Raw genomic sequence first — 21,764 nt, 5'->3', positions numbered from 1 at the left:
AATATAACATTATTTACCATTTTTTCTCCTACAGGTTTCAAAGGCATTTTCATGATGAGAAATGAAATCTTTAAGCTGGTTTGAAATTCAATGGAGAACAAAACACTGTCAAGGTGTGGAATGGGTAATCAAAAGCACGGTGAACATAAACACTCTGTTGTATGGGTAAGAACCTTTGGCTGAAAATGCAAACTCCCTCTGATACAGCATGCTAAAATGGCCGTCTTCATTATCATGTACTTGTGTTTTTCTGCAATCACCCTTTCCTATATCCTCTGCACTGCCACAGCAAGCAACACAGCACTGTAGGACTATAGACTGATGGAAAAATAAGCAGTACGACGAAAGCATGACTTCTTTAACTAAATTTCAAATTCCGCATGGAAGTCGCTTCCTTTGAGCCAGTCTGTGTACCCCTGGTCGAATTTCTCGTTGTCTGCTACGCTGAAGACCGCTTTCCATCCGCCAACCTTCCCTGATGAGAGAGAAATGCCAGTGATGAAATGCTTGAAGAATTGAGAGTGTTGTCAGTTTATTGGTATCGAGGTTGCACAGAGTCGGCCAGTTTCATTGAAAAGTCTGTAGCAATGCAATAATATGTCATTGTACTATCGTTTTTGCATCTTAATTGCTTGGTCAGCTACTCATGTGTTTGAAGGTCATTTGCAGAATGAATATTTTAGAAATCTACGCGAGAAGGAAATGACAGCGCGTCAGTCACAACTATAGTTCCTTGCTTCTTTAGCATAGGACCCAGCCATAGTGTCAGTAAGTTTCTGGCGTCTAAAACTGCTTCAGTAAGTTTCTGGAGTCTGAAAGTGTGACTGAGGTCCAGGCTGTACGTCTTTAAAAGCCAAACTATTTAACTACAAAACCAAGAAGCTGCATAAAAGCAATGGGTAGGATGTATTTCTACGCGTTATATCTGAAGGTCAGATAGGAATGGAATATTTTCATCACATTTGATGTCTGCTCATTGCCACACAGATCATGTGAAAACACAAAAAGAAATGGCAAGATTGTCACCATTGCTCTTCGACTACCTAAAACTATTAGTCATGACGACGGATGTACTTGCCAATTTCATGACAAAATTTTGGTCCCAACTGCTAGGGACAGAGGTCCGAAAATGACTACGTATTTACCTTTCCGTACAAACGGTGAGGCCTCTGCTGGATCCACTTTCAAGACATTGACGCAATAGTCATTCTTTCTGGCTGCGGGATTTTTCTTCATACTTTCAAAGCTACAATGGTCGGCAATTTTCTTCACTGTGTCTTCATCCAGTTCCTTTTCGAGGAATTTCGCAAGCCTCGAGACACTGCCTGCCAAGTCCTATTGAACAACACAAAGAAAAACACCATTTTGAGTTATCTGCTCATGTGGAGTGACCGTGTTTATTGATATAGCAGTCGCTTCAACCATAGACATCAGAAGCGAGATATCTTGCTTCTACCGTCTATGCTTCAAAATAGCAGGCTTTTTCTACCGATTGCATCGTGTACTTGCGATGTCTTACATCAGCTCTGTCGTTTGCCTCAAGAGGTACAATAAGAAATCAATTTCCGTTCCTTTGCTCTGAAATGGGAGGCCAGGGTCTTCGGACACTATCACAGTACCACCAAGAGTATTAAATTTCAATTGCCCGGCAAAGACACAAAGTCTGGTTGTGCCGCGATGCAATGAACCTGGTGTTCTTTAAAGTTTAATCACCGGCTGTTACCAAATTGGGAATTTGGTAACTCTCGGAACATCCACAGAATATTGAATTATTGCATGAAAGAAACTTTTTAATCGAACTTGACGGTGAATGACTCAGCAAAAATACAACGCACCGAACAGGAAATTATCTCTGTCTTGGTACAAATTCACCACATCGCTTCACTCGATATTACCAAGGAACTGCGTTCGATGTATTCCGATCTTCAGTGCAGTCGAAAACATCAAATCATAACATAAACAATTCCGCTTTCTATTGAAAGATTGAATTCGCCATGTAGGGACAGGCGACAACTTGTTGACTATATGTTGTTGACTATGTTGACTACGTTCGTTATACTAGAGTAAACTTCGTACAACACACAAATGTAGATCCGGGCGCATTGAAACGAGTTTATCTGAATATGGGCAACCGAGAAGCGGTTCGCGATGCGTAAAAACAATTTTGTATGAATGTAGGGGTGTTTCTCCGTAAACATTACATTTGACGTGCTAGTAAATCGAGACATAGAGACATATAACAAAGGTAATAGGAATACCAACCCTTTTCATTTCTTCAAAGGTAACGAAAAACACATTCGGTTCATGTCGCTTGTTCCACCATGTCAGGACGTGCTTTGGCCACGTCGAACCGTCATCTACATATGATAAACAAAATGAATTTCATATTGTCGTTGTCGTGTAGAATCGGTGCAAGTTAATGTACTCGACCCATATGATAAGCCAGTGTAATTAATACTGTATTATAATTGCGACCAGTGAACAACCATGGTGTTCAGACAAGAAGTAGAGCGATATTTTGGCTGTCGAATATTACGGGTGACGTCAGACAATGTTTGATTGTTGTGATAAACGTTAAAGTGACGACACATATTCCATTGATGATGATGATGATGATGATGATGATGATGATGATGATGATGATGATGATAAGATGATGATGATGATGATGATGACAATGATGATGATGGTGGTGATGGTAATGATGATGATTACGATATATGATTACGATGATAATGACGATTATGACCTCAACGACAATACTGATGATAGTGATTGATTGATTGATCGATCGATCAATAGATAATGATGTTTTACACGAGAAATAGGTCATACTTACTGTTCTTAAACCGTAGCTCTGGAAGAAAAGGGAACCTACAAAAAGCTCACCAATTAAATCATTTAGAATTCGTTACTAATACGAAAAGATTTCGCTGTCGCCATATCGCGGTTTAGTGATAGTAACCGCCCCAGGCCATAACGTTAAAAAGGCAATATGACAATTAATATGAGACTATATCGTGACTTACATATGATGGCTTGGGTACCATTGCTGGCGTTCATGAAGTCCGGGAGGAAGTCACTAAAACCATCATATACTTTCTTGCTGATCAGCGGTAGTCTCTTCTGTGCATAGTAGAAGGTGGAAACGGCGACATCTTTCGGATTCCTGGCCACGTATATCACCTGAAGATGAGGATCAATAATTTTATGCAAATGGTAAGAGTACTACTTTTCGTTTTCCGAACAGTAAAACGTGTGCTCAATTTGCTAGCGGGTTCTGGAGTCATACGCTGTCGCTAAAACACAGTCCCTCTTCTTGTGAAAAGGACTGCGTGTCACATTCCGTATCAATAATATCTTAACTGACGTATAATTTCTCATTTGACCTTTGAACTTTCAAAGAATACTTTTAACCGCTACAAATAATCACTTTTATGCAAGGTTTCAAGTACTTCAATGAAAAAGAGACCCCAAATCACATTAAATAATTTTGTAAACTATAATTTGCTATTCAAAATCAAAAGGGACCGTCATTTATACATGTAGTTTGGCTTGTAATTGTACAGAAAGCACTATTATTGTTTGTCAAAAAACTTATAACAACCTAAAAGTCAATTTTTAACAACATAAACATATAAAGTCATGTGTGTAGGAAGTTTGGTAGTGGGAAATCATCCCGTATGGTAGTTACCCACAACCTGCCATGAGAACTGAGTTAATATTTTTGGGTGAAATTCCAATATCAAATTTGTTGTCCACATCTGCTCTTTCAAACATTCTATTCTCAACACATACATTTATATCAATTGTCAAACATTTATAAAAGCACGGATTTAATTAGTTTTGTATTGGAAAAAAAATTATTCACAGTTTCCCGTGTACAGTGAATCAATATTTTGGTGAAATTACAAAATCAAATTTCTTGCATACACATGCAACTGTAACCACCAAAGTCTAATCAAGTACATTAAAATGAATTATAAAATGTCTATATTAATGCACAGATAAAGCTAGTTTTCTATTGGAAAAAATATTCATAGTTTCCTCATAGACTTCCGTGTACAGTGAATCAACATTTAGGTGAAATTACAAAATCAAATTTCTTGCACACACATGCAATTGTAACCGCCTTAGTCTAATCATGAACAGAAAGATGAATTGTCACACGTTTTTAAACGCACAGATTAAGCTAATTTTCTAATGAAAAAAAAATATTCATAGTTTCCTCATAGACTCACGTGTACAGTGAATCAACATTTCGGTGACACACCATGGGTTTGCCTGCCCCTTCCATTCCTTCACTTTCATTCTTTCACTGTAGACCATGAACGTAAAAAAGAGCTCTTTTTATCTCCATGGGTAATCCGGTCGCTATAAGTTGCATAAGTTGCATTCACAAACACCTCTGGAGGGGTTTTGACGGGGGGATTGAAAATGTCAAGGATATGTTATTTGTTATTCTAGCATGCTGTGGGGAATACAATAAGAAACTGCAGTTGATACACAGAACAAAACGTACTGAAAAATGGGCCAAAAGGTACAGCTGATGTCCCTTTTATACCATTATGTTCAGTTTTCCTGAGAGGTGAGGAAAGTCTTCCTGTTTCAAAACCCTTTTTATGTGATAGCTGTTTTTCTGTTTTCAAAAGTATAGCAAGTCAAAAGGGGACATTTGAACGCGTTTTGAGTTTGTTAGGGGACATTTTAAAAAATCAGTGATTCTTTTTTAAGTTTCTCCCTCCCCCAGAAATGTTTGTGAATGCAGCATAGCTTCCCTTTTGTACTTTAATAGTGTTAATCACGGTCACTGTTTGGGTAGAGTAGCCGTGTGTTAATGTATTTGAACAGTGGACTTAGCGATGATGCGAGTGCCTGTGGACTATAAGCCACTAAACAAGTTCTACCTTCGGTTTCTTTTCTTCAATTTGCGTCGGAAGGAACTCGGGCCGCAAATGTGACACGATTATCCTAGGAGACGGTTGGGTGTCGAGGTCGAACCCTTCAGGAACGCCCAAGTGTATGGCAACCTCACTCATGCTTGGCTGCTTAGGGGAGACAACGAATTCTATGGAGGGCGCCCTCACATCTGGTGGCACTTTATTGATTGCGTCAATATCTCCTCCATTCATCACCAATGGAACAACTTCTTTCATCCATGTTGTCCCTGCACTCAAAGTAAAGGTCGAAGAAAATTTAAAAATAATAAATAGCACATGTAAGTACTAAAATCAGGGGAAACCTCCCCGTTGAATTGTAACCAGCCGCGGCGTCTCCACGTGTACGTACATTTATAACCCCATTTCATTTTACTTAACAAAATAATACCAAACGAAAATTATTTGGTTCTTTAAGTTGTGCGTTCTTCACAAATGTTTGATAAACGCTCAGTGGTCACACTTATAGGTAAGCATTTACACGTAAGGTGCATTTTATCTCAAACCATCTTGTCGGAAAAAAATTGAAAAGGAAACAGCTAAAGGGGGCGTAGCATTCTAAGGCATGAATACAAAATTCAAATTGGAGGGGAAAGTAGTTTGGTTCGTACCTATGCCGCCTTATGATTTGCAAGTTCCCTCCACCTTCATATGTTCCTAATCCCCCAGGTTTTTTCTCCCTTTCCCTCTCTCCGTCATAAAACTGCCTGCTTCCCATCACAAAAAGTTCCCACAACTCTCTACCTGTCACATGATTTTGAAGTCGCACGAGGAAACCTCCAAATCAATCGAATCCTCCACCCTGTCCCCCTGTCTGGCTCCCCCTCCCCCCTTCAAAGTGTGTCAAGTTGTCAGTTGAAAGGTCAGACTATAATATGATACTTGCAAGAAATACCACCCATTTCAATGCGGCCGAATGTTCAAGTTTTACGAAGTTAGTGTCGATCAGTTGTCATATGAAATCTGAATAAGTTGAGCAATTGCTGTAAAGTTCAGTGTCATTTGCAGAGTTATATTCATCATATAAATGGAGCTAAACAAGGAGAAGGCCAATGTGTGCTGTGATTACTTTATTCATTTTTTTCCAGAGCGAAAATATTGACCCCGACGTAGTCATTCATCATCATCTGTCAAACAGTGATTTGTGTATACATCATTCACACTGCTATGTCGAGCAAACAACACAGCTGTGTGTCACCATTTTACAACCGATGCGACATATTTAAACTGTGCAATTTTACATGTAAACCCCTTGCACATAATCAATGTGACAGCGACTTGGTCAAGGTACCCCAGCAAGCCGCTGTTTCGAACGAGATTTGTATGCCAGCCAAAGTGCGGTCGTGCTCGCAAGCCTAAGGCTTTATTTGCCTCACTGTTAGGCTGCGTTCACAAATAACGGTTAGGGGGGCGGGGCTGGCGGAATCGCGATTGGAATCTTATTTTTTTCAGATCCTCCTCAGTACCCTAAAAAATTCCGAGTCCCCCTGCCGTCTATATGATCAAAATTTTTCAAGTCCCCCATTATCATATAGCCGGATACTTATTAGGGATGCACGCAAAGAAAACTAGACATGTATTGGGCAGTTCTACTCGCAGATATTCGAGACTACCTATTATTAGCAGTTTGTAGAGCCACAATCCTATAAGGCAATTCCTTAAATTGATTCATTTTTAAACGCATCAGTGGATTTTTTTATCTATCAGTTTACGCCGACTTCAGTTAATCCAACTCTGGCCAAGTCAATGGCACCTTGCTTAAGAGCACACAGGATGACGATCATGAGAGTACGCAAACTGAATTCCTGGCTATATTTTGCCAAATTGTGAAAAAATGAGCACAGTGGCCTACCGATAAAAGATATTTTTTTTCAAACGTGTATGACATATATGACTTCGATGTTGCTCGAAATTGACAATACTGGAAGATTAATCTTCCATCTCTAAAATTTTGGGTGTAATAATGGCAAATATGGTAGAAAAAAATAATTTCATTCAGTCATTTAAATTAGTGTTTTTACTGTACAAAGTTTACTTTTGTGTTATTTTACGATGAGAATGTGAAAATTTAGAAAATCAAGCACGGTGACTCCATCTTCTTCTTTAATATTTGATTATTCACAAATGCCATAATTAAAAAGTCCCTGATAACTTTCAAGTTTCCTGGTCTTCCATATCATGTGTGGTTCTCTGGTCTGATCTTATGTATAAGGGTATTTCACTGTCATGAGCGTCATTTGACCAGAACACTTCCTCAACTACATTAGAGTCAGCGATAACTCTGTCACTGCCAGTATGCAGTTACACTGACACTGCAGTAGCAAGGCAGATGTATTAACTTTGATAATTTTGACAATGTTTTTGTTCAGTTTATACGACTGCTTCTTGTTCAGTTTACTCGCTACAGCATGTTGAACTGTCCAGTATTCAGCTTGCCAATAGCGGAGAAGTCACGGACAAAACCGCTCGGCTAAATGCCCAATCTCAAAAAAGAGCCCGTGTATGTGCAGCGTGAATATTGTGTGTTTCAGCGTGCTGTACAAGAAACTGTATTTGATACATTGCATAGAAATATTATTATCAACAGTTGCAGCTTCTGCCCCGTTACGAAGCCTACTTGTCTTTTTACGATAATAATGGCATTCGTACATTTTTTTCGAGATAAAAGTCATGAAATGTGACAAAATGGTTCTAGATTTTGTTTAATTAATACTGAGATAAGACAATTTGATGACATTAAAATGTTATTCACTTTTCATTGAATTTCCTGACAATCCTTGGAATTGGAAAATGTAAAGGTAAAAGGGAACCAAAATATTTTCAGATCCCTTCCTGTGGGCAATGCCAAACTTTCAAGTCCCCCTCCACTACCCACAAAATTTTCGAATCCCTCCTGGATTCCTCCATCCCCCTCCCCCTCTTTTGTGAACGCAGCCTTATATGGACTCACCAGATTTAGCGTACGTCAGAACAAATATATCGTCTGACCGAACCTCAAAGTTCCTAATCTTGTCCACGTCAAATATGAATCCTGAGTTTTCGATCGTCTCGGCGTCAACCATCATGGACGAGTCGAGCTGATAGTAATTCAAACTTTGATACAGCTGAGCGGTGAAAAAATGGGTGGGAGGTGGTATTGTAATGGAGGCCCTTTGGACCCGGCCGTATATGTGCTCGACCTTCTGCTGCGGGTACACGTCACTGCTGCCTATAACAACCGCCGAGTTCAGGCACTCTGACCTTTGTTGTGATTCACAGACAGATAATCCGAAATTATACCGTACGAGTTTTATAAGTTCCTATTCTCCTGTCCTCAGAATCCGGTCAGGGTTGAAAGCTCCGATTCTTTGAATCTGGACTTCGGAGGGCTGTGAAACACTTTGAAGACACTGAATCTTGGGTATTTACCGGGAGAGTAAAGGAAGACCCTAAACCTCGACAAGATTACATACTATAACCGTTTTACAACCAGAGTAAGTCTTTTCAGCGGGATAGTTTGATCAACGATGATGGAGGATAAGGCAGGGCCTGATGAGGGAGTTACGTGAAATTGTAAGATGATAGTTTATTGTGTCATCATAGCATTTCCACACAGTGTATCTTTTGTGAAGGATAATTTTAGTCAGATTCAGTGTTCGAAAAACAATAGGTATGTTTATTTTCAAGGACAACATTATTGTAAAATGATGTCATATATTGCAAACCGTAGGCGCTTGAGCGGACTGACTGAATAAGACTGAACAAGTTTTTCATTGCCGACAATATCATCTTTGTTAACATATAGATTTGTGGACTTTGGCGCCTTCTTCCTTTTGGACTCGAAATTGTGTTTTGTAAAATGTGAACAGCATACTAAAAATCCAATTCTCACTATAATTTCCAATATCCAGTGAATTTCAGTGCTGAGCCACCATAAATAAGAATTATCCACAGAAAAGTTAATGCGTGAATGATTTTGTGCAACGCTATTTACAATGTGAGTTTTAGCATAGGATCTGTTTTTCACGTGACAGTAAATTAGGAGAGATAATCTGATATTAGCGTTTTCACTACAATAACAACTCTCTCTCTCTCTCTCTCTCTCTCTCTCTCTCTCTCTCTCTCTCTCTCTCTCCTCTCTCTCTCTCTCTCTCTCTCTCTCTCTCTCTCTCTCTCGTGTTTTATGCAAGCATTGCTCCTACATTAAATAAATTATGAGTAGTCAGAAAATTAAAGGTGAGATTCCCCAGCCTGAGGTATATGACCCGTCTTATAGGTGAAAGTGCTGTCAGTAGGCAGAAGCTGAAGTCAGCCAACCGTTAGAAAACACTCGCTAGGCCTTTTGGAATGGTAATGAGTACGGCTGGCACACCGCCATGATGTTTGATTCGATACAGCCACAGTTACTATGTAAAGCTCACATATACATTCCGAGGTAGCTAAACAAGGGTCTCCGCCCCTACATGCACGTAGCGTACGAAGAAGTCATGACAACAAACGCCAAAAGTAAGTACTATGAGAACGACGTCACACCGTGAATAGAGGGGGTTTTGTCCAGTTTTTGACCTCACATATCGAGAAATCTAGTTAACAATATTACGTTCCACGTAATAACACTGAAATCCACATTCGGCCAGGTATAGCTGTTTATTGAGTCTTTGTTTGCTCTGTGCAAACTGCTATATACTCTGATTTCTCTCCACAGTAAACGAAGGCGTGACTGCCATAAACATCGTTCGGTTGGTAAATTTTTACGTCACAGTCAAAGAAAGGACCTGAAGAAATTAACGATAGATAGTAATGAGCGTGGTCAAGAAGAACGTTCACTAATTTGAACTCTTTAACCATGTCTATATGTAAAGTTCCCTCCAATACAAACAACTTCATTGACTTATATTTTTCCACTCGAGGTGTTAGAAGGCCGACTCCAAACCTCCCTGTCAAGGATGCTTACGGGCGGTTGGATTTTAAAGTGGACGTCAACTGCAACCTTGAAGAGCTGCGGGCGAGATGCAGAGATGAAGCGAATAGGGTTGACGAACTCGCCAAACAAGTTGAACAAGTAGCAGAACGACTGGTCAGATATGGTAGGGTAAACTGGGTCAAAGTTCATGATTGTTGAAGGGTGTCGAGTAAAACACCTAGATGACCGAAATGTCGCATTATATTATATTTCTATCACCGTTACGATTCAATCCGTTCGAAGAAGAGGCCAGGAGTTGCGAAAACAAACGCTTGTCGTATTGTATATCTCGAGGAACTATCTGCTCCTGATTATGGGGAACTGAAGCAATCTTATTTTCAGATTCTATAGTTGGTCGAGAAAAAGGGCGATACAGGACTGTAAGCTTTGGATCTTTATGTAACGTGTAATCTATTTGCTCTGCAGGCAACCATAACGGACAGAGACAGGCTTTTACCCACGCTCTCTGGATGTACCGCGTCACCCGTGAATTTGGACCTGACGTAGCAAAGTCATTCGGCGACGCTTACGAAATGCGTGCTATGGGTCCCGTAGGCGAGAGGCTGATGAACCTGTTCAACAATGGGGTCGGCAGAGTTATGGCCAAGGACGCTACGAACCATGGACTGAGTGACATCAACTTGATTTTGAACTCGCTCCAGGAGGGCGCCTTGCAGACATGGGCCGATCCCTCGTATGCTCTGATACCGAGCGATAAGACGACAGTTGGTGCGAGAAAGTATCACGGATTCTTGTAATTTCAACCGATAGACTTTATGAATTAGTGTAACTAAGTTCAACACACAGGACGATCTAACAAACTTAATTTTTGTATACCCTAGTTTTATGTACTCAGTATATAACAAACGAGATCGCACTTAACAAACGGTTTAAGGTGGTTGGAAAGGCTATTTTTTGCACCAATTCTTTTCTCAGAGTTAATGTCAAGTTTCAAGTGTTAGAATCAAGGTATTTAGTTCAAATTTTCAGGATAACTCTCTTAGTTAATACTTTCTCCAAAGAATATAAAAATTGTATATTTGCAACCATGATTTTGAAATATGACACAAGTAAATATTAAAATTTAATTTTTCATATTTTCTTTACATATTTGAATTTAATAATTGGATATTATTAATATTACCAAATTAGTTATAAATATGTTGACACTATTATTTGTAAGATTTGTACGGCAGGATTTGTAAATAAAATCTGTTTTTATGATTTTACATGGGTTTACATATCAAAAAATTATTAAAAATTCTTTCAAATTTCAAAATATGATTTTTCAAAAAGTACTTCAAATACAGGAAAATTGTGCCGTACATATCTTATCTGTAACCTTGTTAATAGGCTGTAAAAATTCCATGTCCATATCTCATTTCAAAGGTTGGATTAAATTGGTATATAATTATGTAGAAAAACTGTTATTCTGTCAAAAATGTTGAAAACAAGCCATATTTGCACCCCTCTTTTGAAGTCACAGAGCAGTCTTTTTGGTAAATCTCACTTTTGACACCTCTTTGACACTCAAAGAATCTAAAAATGCATTTACAATAGCAGTTACTCACTCTGAATGCAAGCACCGCCTTGTCAAACTTCCTGAAAAACAGCAAATAATGACTTTCCCTTTTTAAACATTTTATTAAAAGCTAGGGGACCTCGACCATAGCTAATACACTAAGGACTCCCCAACTTCTTCTTATTTGGTCAGTTTTTCAGAAGTTTCAACAGGCTGTAACTCTGCAATGCCTTTGTGCCCAAATGTCTAGTTTTTTTATTCCACAGAGAATGTTGACTACTTTTATATTAATGGTTTTGTTGAAGTTTATAACTGACGCTCTAGCCTTTCCAACCACTGTATAATATGTTCGCCAGTTCTGTGGATATCGCCCAACATTTTGTGCAACAACAACGATATTTAAAATCGTCTGCACCGCGTACTGTCATTTCATAATGCCATATGCAAGGCATTGTCTTTGAAACAACGGCTACTGTTTCATTAGTGTATCTTGCATCGAAATGTAAAATCAATACGAAGATCATTTTAAATCCCTGAGACAGTGTGCCTTGCGTATATTTACAGACATCCATCCGCCGCCGACAGTGACAACGACAGCAACAACGACGACGACGACGACGACGATGATGATGATATGATTGCGACGACGATGTTACTTCAACCTGTTACTAGTACTCTCCATATTCTACCGGGTTGAAAACAGACTATATACAAAAATTCATTCTGCTGAGAATAAAATACATGATATCACAGAAAACCTTCGTGACAAACGTTTATATCAACGACCCATGGCCGAAATGGCTTTCTAAAGGCTACAGTGAATCAGTAAATCCTTCATTGCACAAACCTATGATGAGTTTTCGTGACTCCGCTATTTCATGCAGATAAAAGTCTTATTATTTTTTATCGTCTTTTTATTTGGCTTCTTCTTGTAAAACAGCGTATCAATTACATTATCAAATAACATCATCTATCATTTTCCTCGTACAGGTTTCAGAGGCATTTTCATGACGAGAAATGAAATCGTAAAGCTGGTTTAAAAGTTCAATGGCACTGTCAAGGTGTGGAGTGGATAAGTACTCACATGTTATCAAAAGCAAGGTGAACCTAAACACTCTCTTGTAGCGGCAGGAACCTTCTATCTGAAAATGCAAACTCCCTCTGATACAGCATGCTAAAATTACCGTCTTTCATTATCATGTAATTATGTTTCTGCAATCACCCTTTCCTCTGCACTGTCACAGCAAGCAACACAGCATTGTAGGACTACAGATGGAAGGGGAAATAAGCATTGACGATGATAGTGACTTGTTTATGGCTAAATTTCAAACTCAGCATGGAAGTCGCTTCCTTTGAGCCATTCTGTGCACACCTGGTCGAATTTCTCGTTGTCTGCCACGCTGAAGACCTCTTTCCACCCGCCAACCTTCCCTGTGAGAGAAAATGTCAGTGATGAAATGCTTGAAGAACTGAGTGTGCTGTCTGTCTATTGGTATCGAGGTGCTGGGTTATACCAATTTTGGTTGTGCAGTGTCGACCAGTTCCATTGACTGGTACATAGAAATGCAAGAACAGATCAATGTACTGTCATTGTTGCATCTCGATTCCTTATTAATGCTTGGTCGTCAGCTAGTCACATGTATTTGAAGGTTGTTGCAGTATAATTGTTTCGGAAATCTAGACGGGAAGGAAATGACAGCCCGTCAGTCCTAACCAGTCCCCTACTTCTTTAAGCGTAGGACCTAGCTGTAGTTTCTGGCGTCTAAAACTGCTTAAGTAAGTTTCTGTGGAGTCTGAAAGTGCGGCTGGGTTCTAGGCTGCACTCTCACTGTAGGGAAAAAGTGCGTGACTAGAGCGAGAAACTGACGCTTTCTCGCAATCGGTGAGAATCTCTTCTTATTCTCACCGCTGTCGGTGAGAAAATTTTAATCTCCACTGGAAATTGGTGAGAAATGCACTCCTTGGCGAGAATCAAGTGTGACATCAATTCTCACCGGTGAGAATGGAAATTCTCACTAAGTACAGCGAGAATTGAAATTCACTGGCGAGAATCATCAAGACTCGCCGGTCGGAGTCTTTATGATTCTTGCCAATGAACTGCGAGTCTTGATGATTCTCGCCAGTGAATTTCAATTCTCGCTGTACTTAGTGAGAATTTCCATTCTCACCGGTGAGAATTTATTCTCTCACTTGATTCTCGCCAAGGTGTGCATTTCTCACCAATCTCCAGTGGAGATTAAAATTTTCTCACCGACAGCGGTGAGAATAAGAAGAGATTCTCACCGATTGCGAGAAAGTGTCAGTTTCTCGCTTTAGTCACGCACTTTTTCCCTATAGTGTCTTAAAAGCAAAATATTGCTACAAAGCCAAGAAGCAGAATGAAATCAACGGTAGGATGTATCTTTATGCGATATATCTGAAAAGATTTGAAGTCTGGTCACTGCTACACAGACCATATGCAAGCATGAAGAAATGACAAGATTGTCACCATTGCTCGTCGCCCACCTTATATCAATGCTGTTATTCACGAAGATACATGTACCTGTCAATTTCAGGATTAACACACCAAAAACTTTGGTCCCTCTGTCAGGGACAGAGGTCTGAAAATGTATTTACCTTTCCGTACAAATGGTGAGGCCTCTGCTGGATCCACTTTCAAGACATTGACGCAATAGTCGTTCTTTCTGGCTGCGGGATTTTTCTTCATACTTTCAAGCTGCAATGGTTGGCAATTTTCTTCACTGTATCCTCATCCAGTTCCTTCTCGAGGAATTTCGCAATTTTCGAAATACTGCCTGCCAAGTCCTGGTGAACAGCGCAAAGGAAAATATCATGATTACTTAGAGATTCCTGCTCAAGGAGTGACCTTACATACAAGTGGCTTCAACCATCAACACAAGAAGCGAGATCTCGCCTCTACCGTAGATGCTTCAACAGATCAGGCATTTTTTACCTATTTGAGTTGAAGAACGATGCTCGGAGACGTCTTACACGTCCTAAATACACGTTGCAAGTTGTTTGATCTAACACGGAGCAAATCACAGGAGCTTGCATCGTGTACTTTCGATGTCTTACAAATGCTCTGTCATTTGTCTAAAGAGGAAAAACAAAAACTCGATTTCTTTGGTTTGCCCTGCAATGGGAGGCCAAGGTATTAAAACACTATCACAGCACCTCAAAGAGTGTTAAATTTTAACTGCCCAGTTAGGGCTCGGAATAAAACTGGCTGTACCGCGATGCAGTGAATTTGGTGTTCGTTAAAGTTTCAATCACTGGCTGGTGCGAAATTAGGACTTTGGTAACTCTCGGAATATCCACAGAAGTATATGTCCCTTTTAAACATCAAGATTGCATTAAAGTCTCTTTTAATCGAACTTTACGGTGAATGACTCGGCAAAAATAAAACGCATTGAACAGACAATAGATACGTGAGTGTTATCTCTCACTTGGTATACATTCACAACATCACCTCACTCGATATTAAAGGAACTGCGTTTGATGTACTCCGATATCCAGAGCAGTCGAAAATATCCAATCATTAGTGTAAACAGTTCCGCTCTCTATTGAACAATTTAATCCGCCATGTAAGTACAAGCGACAACTTGTTGACTATGTTCGTTATATCAAGAGTAAACTTTGTACAACCATAGACCCTCGTTTTTCTCGAGGGTCTATTGTACAACAAACAAATGTGGACCCGGGATGCGTTGTAGACCAGTTTATCCAAACACGGGCAGCCGAGCATTATATATGAAAGTTGGGTCGTTTCTCCATAAGCATTACATTTGACAGACCAGTAAATCGAGGCATATAACAACAATAATATATATACCAACCCTTTTCATTTCTTCAAAGGTAACGAAAAACACATTCGGTTCATGTCGCTTGTTCCACCATGTCAGGACGTGATCTGGCCACTTTGAGCCGTCATCTATATATGATCGATAATAAGAATGTCATAGGAGCTGTCATATTATCGTTTTCGTAATGAATCAGTGCAAGTTTATGAACTTGGTCAATATGATAAACCAGTTTAATTAATACCATGTTATACGTGCGGCCAGTGAATACTGGTGTTCGAAGTAGAGCAATATTTTGGATGTCGAATATTACGGGTGACGTCAGACAATGTTGTTGTGATTAAAGTAACGATAGCGACGATACACATTCCCTTGATGATTATAATGACGATGATGCTGGTGGTGGTGATGATGATAATGATGATTACGACGACGATGATGATATAGTGATTGAAGAATTGATCGATCGATCGATCGATCGATAATGATTTGTTTTACACAGGAAACGGGTCACACAGCTGCTCTTAAACCGTAGCTTTGTAAGAAGAGGGAACCTCAAAAAGCTCGTCAAGTAAATCATTTTAACTCGCTACGAAAAGATTTCGCTCTCGCCTGGTCGCGTTTTAGTGATAGTAACCGCCCCAGGCCATAACGTTAAAAAGGCAATAAGACAATTAATATGAGACTGTATCGTGACTTACATATGACGGTTTGGGTTCCATTGCTGGCGTTCATGAAGTCCGGGAGGAAGTCACTAAAACTATCGTATAATTTCTTGTCGACCATCGGTTGTTCCGTCTGTACAAAGTGGAAGGTGGAAACAGCGACATCTTTCGGATTCCTGGCCACGTATATCACCTGCAGATGGGGATCAATAATTTCATGCAAATGGTAAGATACTTCTTTTCGTTTTTTCCGAACATTAAATTGTGTGCCGAATTTGTTGGCGGGTTCTGGAGTCATACACTGTTGTTTAAACACAGTCCCTCTACTTGTGTTGAACGGACTGTTGTAAAAGGAATGAGATCTCGAAGAGCGGCCGTAAAACCTCGAGAAAGTTTTATGATGTTTCACGAGCCTGCGCCTATTTGTGAAAATACGGGATCTCCTTTACTTCATTATGCATCAAGCATATACACGTCTCATACATAACTCAAAGCTATTAATATCTCTGATATCCTTTTCTCTGTTATTTCTTGCTTTAGTACTTGGTTCATACATTTATTGATGAACATTTCTTTTGAAGTTGCTCCTCTGCAGCGGAGGACAAATTCTCCACCATTAATAACACTAAACCACAGGGCCTTGTGTAACTGCGAAGTCCATCGTTCGAATACATGTCGATAAACGTGCAAATGGAAATCAATAAAGTCGGGTTTATGAAGGAATTGAACGCGCAGACCACCATCGGCGGTCGCGAAGGCCCCTGTAAGCAGCCACTCAAGCCTCTGGTTGCAGAAGAGAAAAAACGGTCGACACACCATGGGCATGCCTGCCGGGCCCCTTGCATTCCATCATGGTAAATCACTAAGGAAAAAGAGCCCTTTCCTATCTCCATGGGTAATCCGGTCATTATTGGGTTTTTTTCATTTTGTACGTTCATTCAGTGATTTAGTGTGAATGTATGCGAACAGTGGGCTAAGCGATGGACTATAAGTCGCTGAACAATCTTCTGTACCTTCGGTTTCTTTACTTCCATTTGCGTTGGAAGGAACTCGGGCCGCAAATGTGACACTATTATCCTAGGAGATGGTTGGGTGTCGAGGTCGAACCCTTCAGGCAGGCCAAAGTATACGATAATCCGGCTCATGTCTGGGTCGTCCGGAGAGATCACGAATTCTATGTAGGGCGCCCTCGCATCTGGTTGCAACTTGTTGGTTGTGTCAATATCTCCTCCATTCATCACCAAGGGAACAACTTCTTTCATCCATGTTGTCCCTGCAGTCGAAGTAAAGGTCGAAGAAAATGTTGAAATAATAGATGGTAATTTAATAAATCAGGGGCAACCACGAAGTTCGATTGTAACCAGCAGCGATGTCTCCACTGGCACGTGTACCTATATATTTACCTTCATTTTACTTACCAAAATAATACCAAACGAAAATTATTTAGCTCTTAAGGTGTGCGTTCATCACCAATGCTTGATAAACGCTGTGATGTCACATTTAGGTAAGCATTTTTACATAAGGTGCACTTGATTTCAAACCATCGTATCGAAAAAATAGAAGAAGATACAGCGAATGGGAAACATTCTTGGGCATACAAAATCAAATTTGAGCGGAAAGTGATTTTGTTCGAATTCGTAGCCGTCCCCTGCCCCGGTATGATTTGCAAGTACCCCCAAAATGTCCCCAATTCCCCATCAGGAATTGCTCTCACTTTTCCCCTCTCCGTCATAGAAGCTGCCTGCTTCCCAATACATTAGTTAACCACAGCCCTTTAACTGTCACATGATTTTGGACTCTCATGAGAAAACGTTAACCTCGAAATCAATCGAATCCTCCACCCTCTCCCCTTGTTTGTCCCCGCCCCTGATTAGCAAAATGACAAAATTTCCCACATACGATGAAAATTTTAATGCCTGCTCCTTCTGTGCTGATGCGAAATAGAAGGGCTCGCCTACTCGCCAAGAACCCGCTGGGGAACACCTTTTAACAGAAAAGCTTTGTTGTCTTCGCTGATAAATAGTTTTCGACCCCATGAATACAGTATCAGGACCTTGCTTCCATGCTATTGTTCATACCTCTGTTCAAAATATGTAGGGCATGGCTGTAGAGATGGCTGTAGAGCTTTTATTTCGCTCGTATTGTCCCAGTCCATTAGCTTCTATACGTCTTGAATGTAACTTTAAGAGCAAAAGTGCTGAGCACCTCACCTTTTATATTATTACTCCAAATCCCTAAAGATTCAACACAAAAACCTAATCTGAACGTTGATTTTGCACTCCAACCTCTGTGTATTTTTTCCTATAGTCTTTGAATAGTTGTCATCCTACAGTTGTAAGACATTACTACATATAAGCCTAAAACCTACGGATTTCTTGCTTGGACTCAGAAAACTAATGTTCGCGGTTGTGTTAAATCCGAGACTGAAGTCAATCATGGCGATTATTTTCCTAACAACCTTCCTGAAAGCCTACATGTCTGACATGTACCCATTCATCCCTCACATTTGGCTGGTAACAAATAACACAGCCCCAACACAAAAATGTCCAGGATACCCCTAAATGGTTCACTCCTCCAAAGTTCAAACTGACTCTAGTTGTCAGTTGAAAGGTCAGTATAATTTGATACTTGCACGAAATGCCACTCATTTCAACGCTGCCAAATGTTGTTAAATTAGTGTCTGTCAGTTGTCATATGAAGTTTGAACAAGTTCAGCAACATCTATAAAGTTCGATGTCATTTGCTGAGTTATATTCATCATGGAATGGACTTGAAACAGGAGAAACTAACAATCAATATGTGAAGCGATGATTTCATTCGGTTGTTTCCATATCGGTAGACATACCTTGCCCCCGGCGTCATTCACACATCATCTCCTGTCAAATAGCGAATTACAGCGATTTTTTGTATTATTTGCACTCTTATAATATGTCGAGAAAAAAAATCAAATGTGTGTTAACATTTTACTATCTATGCCACATATTAAAAGTGCACAATTTTACATGTAAACACCTTTGACATATAATCAAAATGTCAGCGTCCATGGTCAAGTCACCCCGACATGACGCGCGCTGTTACAAACGAGATTTGTACTGCTAGCCGATGTACTCCCATGTTCATAAGCTTCTGAATCAGGCTAGTTTTAGACCCCATGAATACAGGATCAGGACCCTTGCTTCCATGCTATTGTCCATACCTCTGTTAAAGCCCCAGTATTTGTAACTTTTAACAATTTTTTTCATATTTTTGATTAAAATGACATCCTCAGTATGTGAAAGTAGACCATAATTAATACTGAATCGCATGGTTTGCATGCCCAGCCCGCCTCACGATTAACAGTAAAGGGAGTGAAAAATGACTTCAGGTCCGGACCAGAAGTCAGCTTTGTTGACACACGAAACGAAACGTAATCACACCACCGCGCATGCTCAACCACATCTACGCAAGTTTTACTGTGGCGTCCGTAGAAACCATACGCTCTTCGAAAAGGTATGGTCCATCGAAACTGGAGACTCAGCTAAAAACGCGCGAAAGTTAGGTGAAATACTGGAAAGATATAATTATGTAAGTGTTTACAGATTGTTCCGACTATAATCAGGTGCAGCCAACGAACAATGCACTTTTAAAGGGGTCCTTACTATGATAAGATATATTGTGCATGACAAGTAATGTGAACTGACTAATTTTAAGTCATGAGGGTAATTAATTAGCTGTTCATAATTTGCCCTCCCACTGAAAATTTTTTGACTTACCCTCCCGCACTCATACTTCATTTTTACCCACTCCCCGCTAATTTTTGTCTGTTTCCCCTCCCCACTGTCAATTTTTGAAGCTCCCCTGCCCTGGGGCAAAAAACTTGCCGATTTCCCCTGCCCTGCAAACAAATTCCCCTCAAATTTTGCTCACAACCTTTTCTGCAGACACGAAGCTACCCTACCCCGGGGGGGTAACTCCATGGCTAATAGTACGGGGGGGGGGGGCGCTCCGCACGAACATGGAAACCCAAACTGTTGTGATACCAGTTTTGAGAAAAAAAAATTACCCTTTCTGATACCTAGTTGTGGAAACGCAGCTATCTCTTGGCGGGGTAGCGTGAGTTGCTATGTGAGTGGCGGGGTTGACTTTTGACCCGCATAGCAACTCACGCTACCCCGCCAACAGATAGCTGCGTTTCCACAGCTATCTGATACCATACAATACCATACGTATACAGATACGACTCACTTGCCTTGCGTACCAGGGGTACCAACAGTCAAACCGACAGATCGGAAATATTGATGGTAGATCTGGGATGTAGATACATGGGTTTCCAGTGTTGACAGCATGATTTTTTAACAAATGTCAGTTTGTGTTTAAAACCGGACCCTTTCTCATACCAACACCTCGTGAAAAGTATACCCTTTCTGATACCAAACAGTGCAAAAAAACGACCCCTTTCGCGCGGACCCTCCCCGTATAGCCATCTATGGGAGTTACCCCCCCCCCCGGGTACCCTACCCTCAGATGAAAAAACCTGTCGATTTTCCCCTGCCCTGTGAAAAAAATTCTCCTGAAAATTAACATTCCCATGCAGATACATACTGCAGTGGCCTTCTATTTGGTTTCCATCCCGAATTACATTGATGGCTGGCTCCTACATGCGTCTCCTATATAACACGACACCCCCAGAAAATTGTATTTGATTTTTCAATGCATATATCCACAGAAAAAGAAAATAAAACATTGTGTGCCCATAGAAATGTTCAGATCTTGTCTCCATAAGTTTTCTAAAAAGGCGCCCTCTACCGTCACAAAACTGTCGATGTACGTTGTCGATGTTCTGAGAATAGTCCCCCTAGCACAGTTCCAAGTTTGTTATCGGTTCACCTAATGCTATTTTCGTTCATTTTTTGGTAAGAAATTATTTGCCAAAAGTCCTATTCAAGTTACCTGTATTTCATTGTTCGAAAACTCCAATTCTACCTGCACATTTGGGGTACGTTCAGTCACAAAGCACTGATCATGAGTTAATTTGTAAATTAACATTTTTGACACGAAATAATTTTTTTATTATACAAGAAGGTGAGTAAAATACTGTGCAATACTTGTGCTAAAACCAGTAGATGGAACTGTCCTTGTGAAAGTTATCATTGAACTAATCTCTACAATCAGGACTCCATTGCACAAGCTCTTCATGGTTTGGTACTTTTCTATTTTTGATTGAAAGGAAAGATGCAGAAAATATAACAAATTCTATGCAATGACCTTGGCCATGTTGTTGGCCATTTGGGTAGATAGTAAAACAGCACTTTTAAAACCTGTGGAGTTTAAGCCTGTGTACATTCTATTTACTTACCTTCATATTTTAAAAATTCGTTTACAAGTCTTTATGATATTGTTATCTTAAATTTAAAACGAAGAGTAGCTTTAACGTCTAAGAATTAATTCAGTATTTTTAATAACTGCAGTATTGTGTATCAATAATAATTTCTTCTCCAACAAACTTAAGGTACAGATATGCAAATTTAGCCTTTGTCACTATGGAAAGTGGAGACCAAGCCGATGGAAGATTTTCACAGGGTGCTCACTCAAAATAAAGTGTGTCACCACACAGTCATTTAGAAAACTGAAACCCACCCTCATATAAGGTCATATGTAAATTAGAGGTGATTGTACACACCTTTAAGCATGTTGAAGCAACCTGTAATCCCAAATAAAACCAACATTTTTATTTTTGAAGGTTGAGTTATACTGGACTTTAATATTAATATTATGTTTTTTAGGTGACTGAGGAAGAGACCGCTCTGGTTTCGAAACGTGGGGACAAAGGGTCACGGCTGTCAAAGACACATCTGACTACGCCCACGTCTCGCCATGGCTTTCTTTAAAATTAACGACTCGTTTATTAATTTTCACACT

General features: G+C 40.0%; 2 protein-coding genes and 1 pseudogene across 2 annotated transcripts; 1 reads left to right on the top strand and 2 right to left on the bottom strand.

Annotated features, from left to right (window-relative positions):
- Positions 1-8,129, bottom strand: LOC139149860 (sulfotransferase 1E1-like). The gene is made up of 6 exons (XM_070721858.1): positions 7,888-8,129; positions 4,908-5,167; positions 3,030-3,186; positions 2,263-2,357; positions 1,146-1,335; positions 1-475 (listed from the first exon to the last, which is right to left on the bottom strand). The coding sequence occupies exons 1-6, from the start codon at positions 8,000-8,002 to the stop codon at positions 363-365; spliced, it is 930 nt and encodes a 309-aa protein (XP_070577959.1). The 5' UTR covers positions 8,003-8,129; the 3' UTR covers positions 1-362.
- Positions 8,130-9,179: 1,050 nt separating this feature from the next.
- Positions 9,180-12,158, top strand: LOC139149859 (uncharacterized). Its single transcript, XM_070721857.1, has 3 exons — positions 9,180-9,422; positions 9,827-10,003; positions 10,306-12,158. The coding sequence occupies exons 1-3, from the start codon at positions 9,380-9,382 to the stop codon at positions 10,635-10,637; spliced, it is 552 nt and encodes a 183-aa protein (XP_070577958.1). The 5' UTR covers positions 9,180-9,379; the 3' UTR covers positions 10,638-12,158.
- Positions 12,159-12,275: 117 nt separating this feature from the next.
- Positions 12,276-21,764, bottom strand: part of LOC139149858 (sulfotransferase 1E1-like) — a 36,624-nt pseudogene continuing 27,135 nt past the window's right edge.

The sequence above is a fragment of the Ptychodera flava genome, chromosome 14 (genome assembly GCF_041260155.1).
Source record: "Ptychodera flava strain L36383 chromosome 14, AS_Pfla_20210202, whole genome shotgun sequence".
NCBI classification, from domain to species: Eukaryota; Metazoa; Hemichordata; class Enteropneusta; family Ptychoderidae; genus Ptychodera; species Ptychodera flava.
The sequence above is the reverse complement of the archived record's forward strand: the minus strand, read 5'-3'. Positions and strand labels throughout refer to the sequence as shown.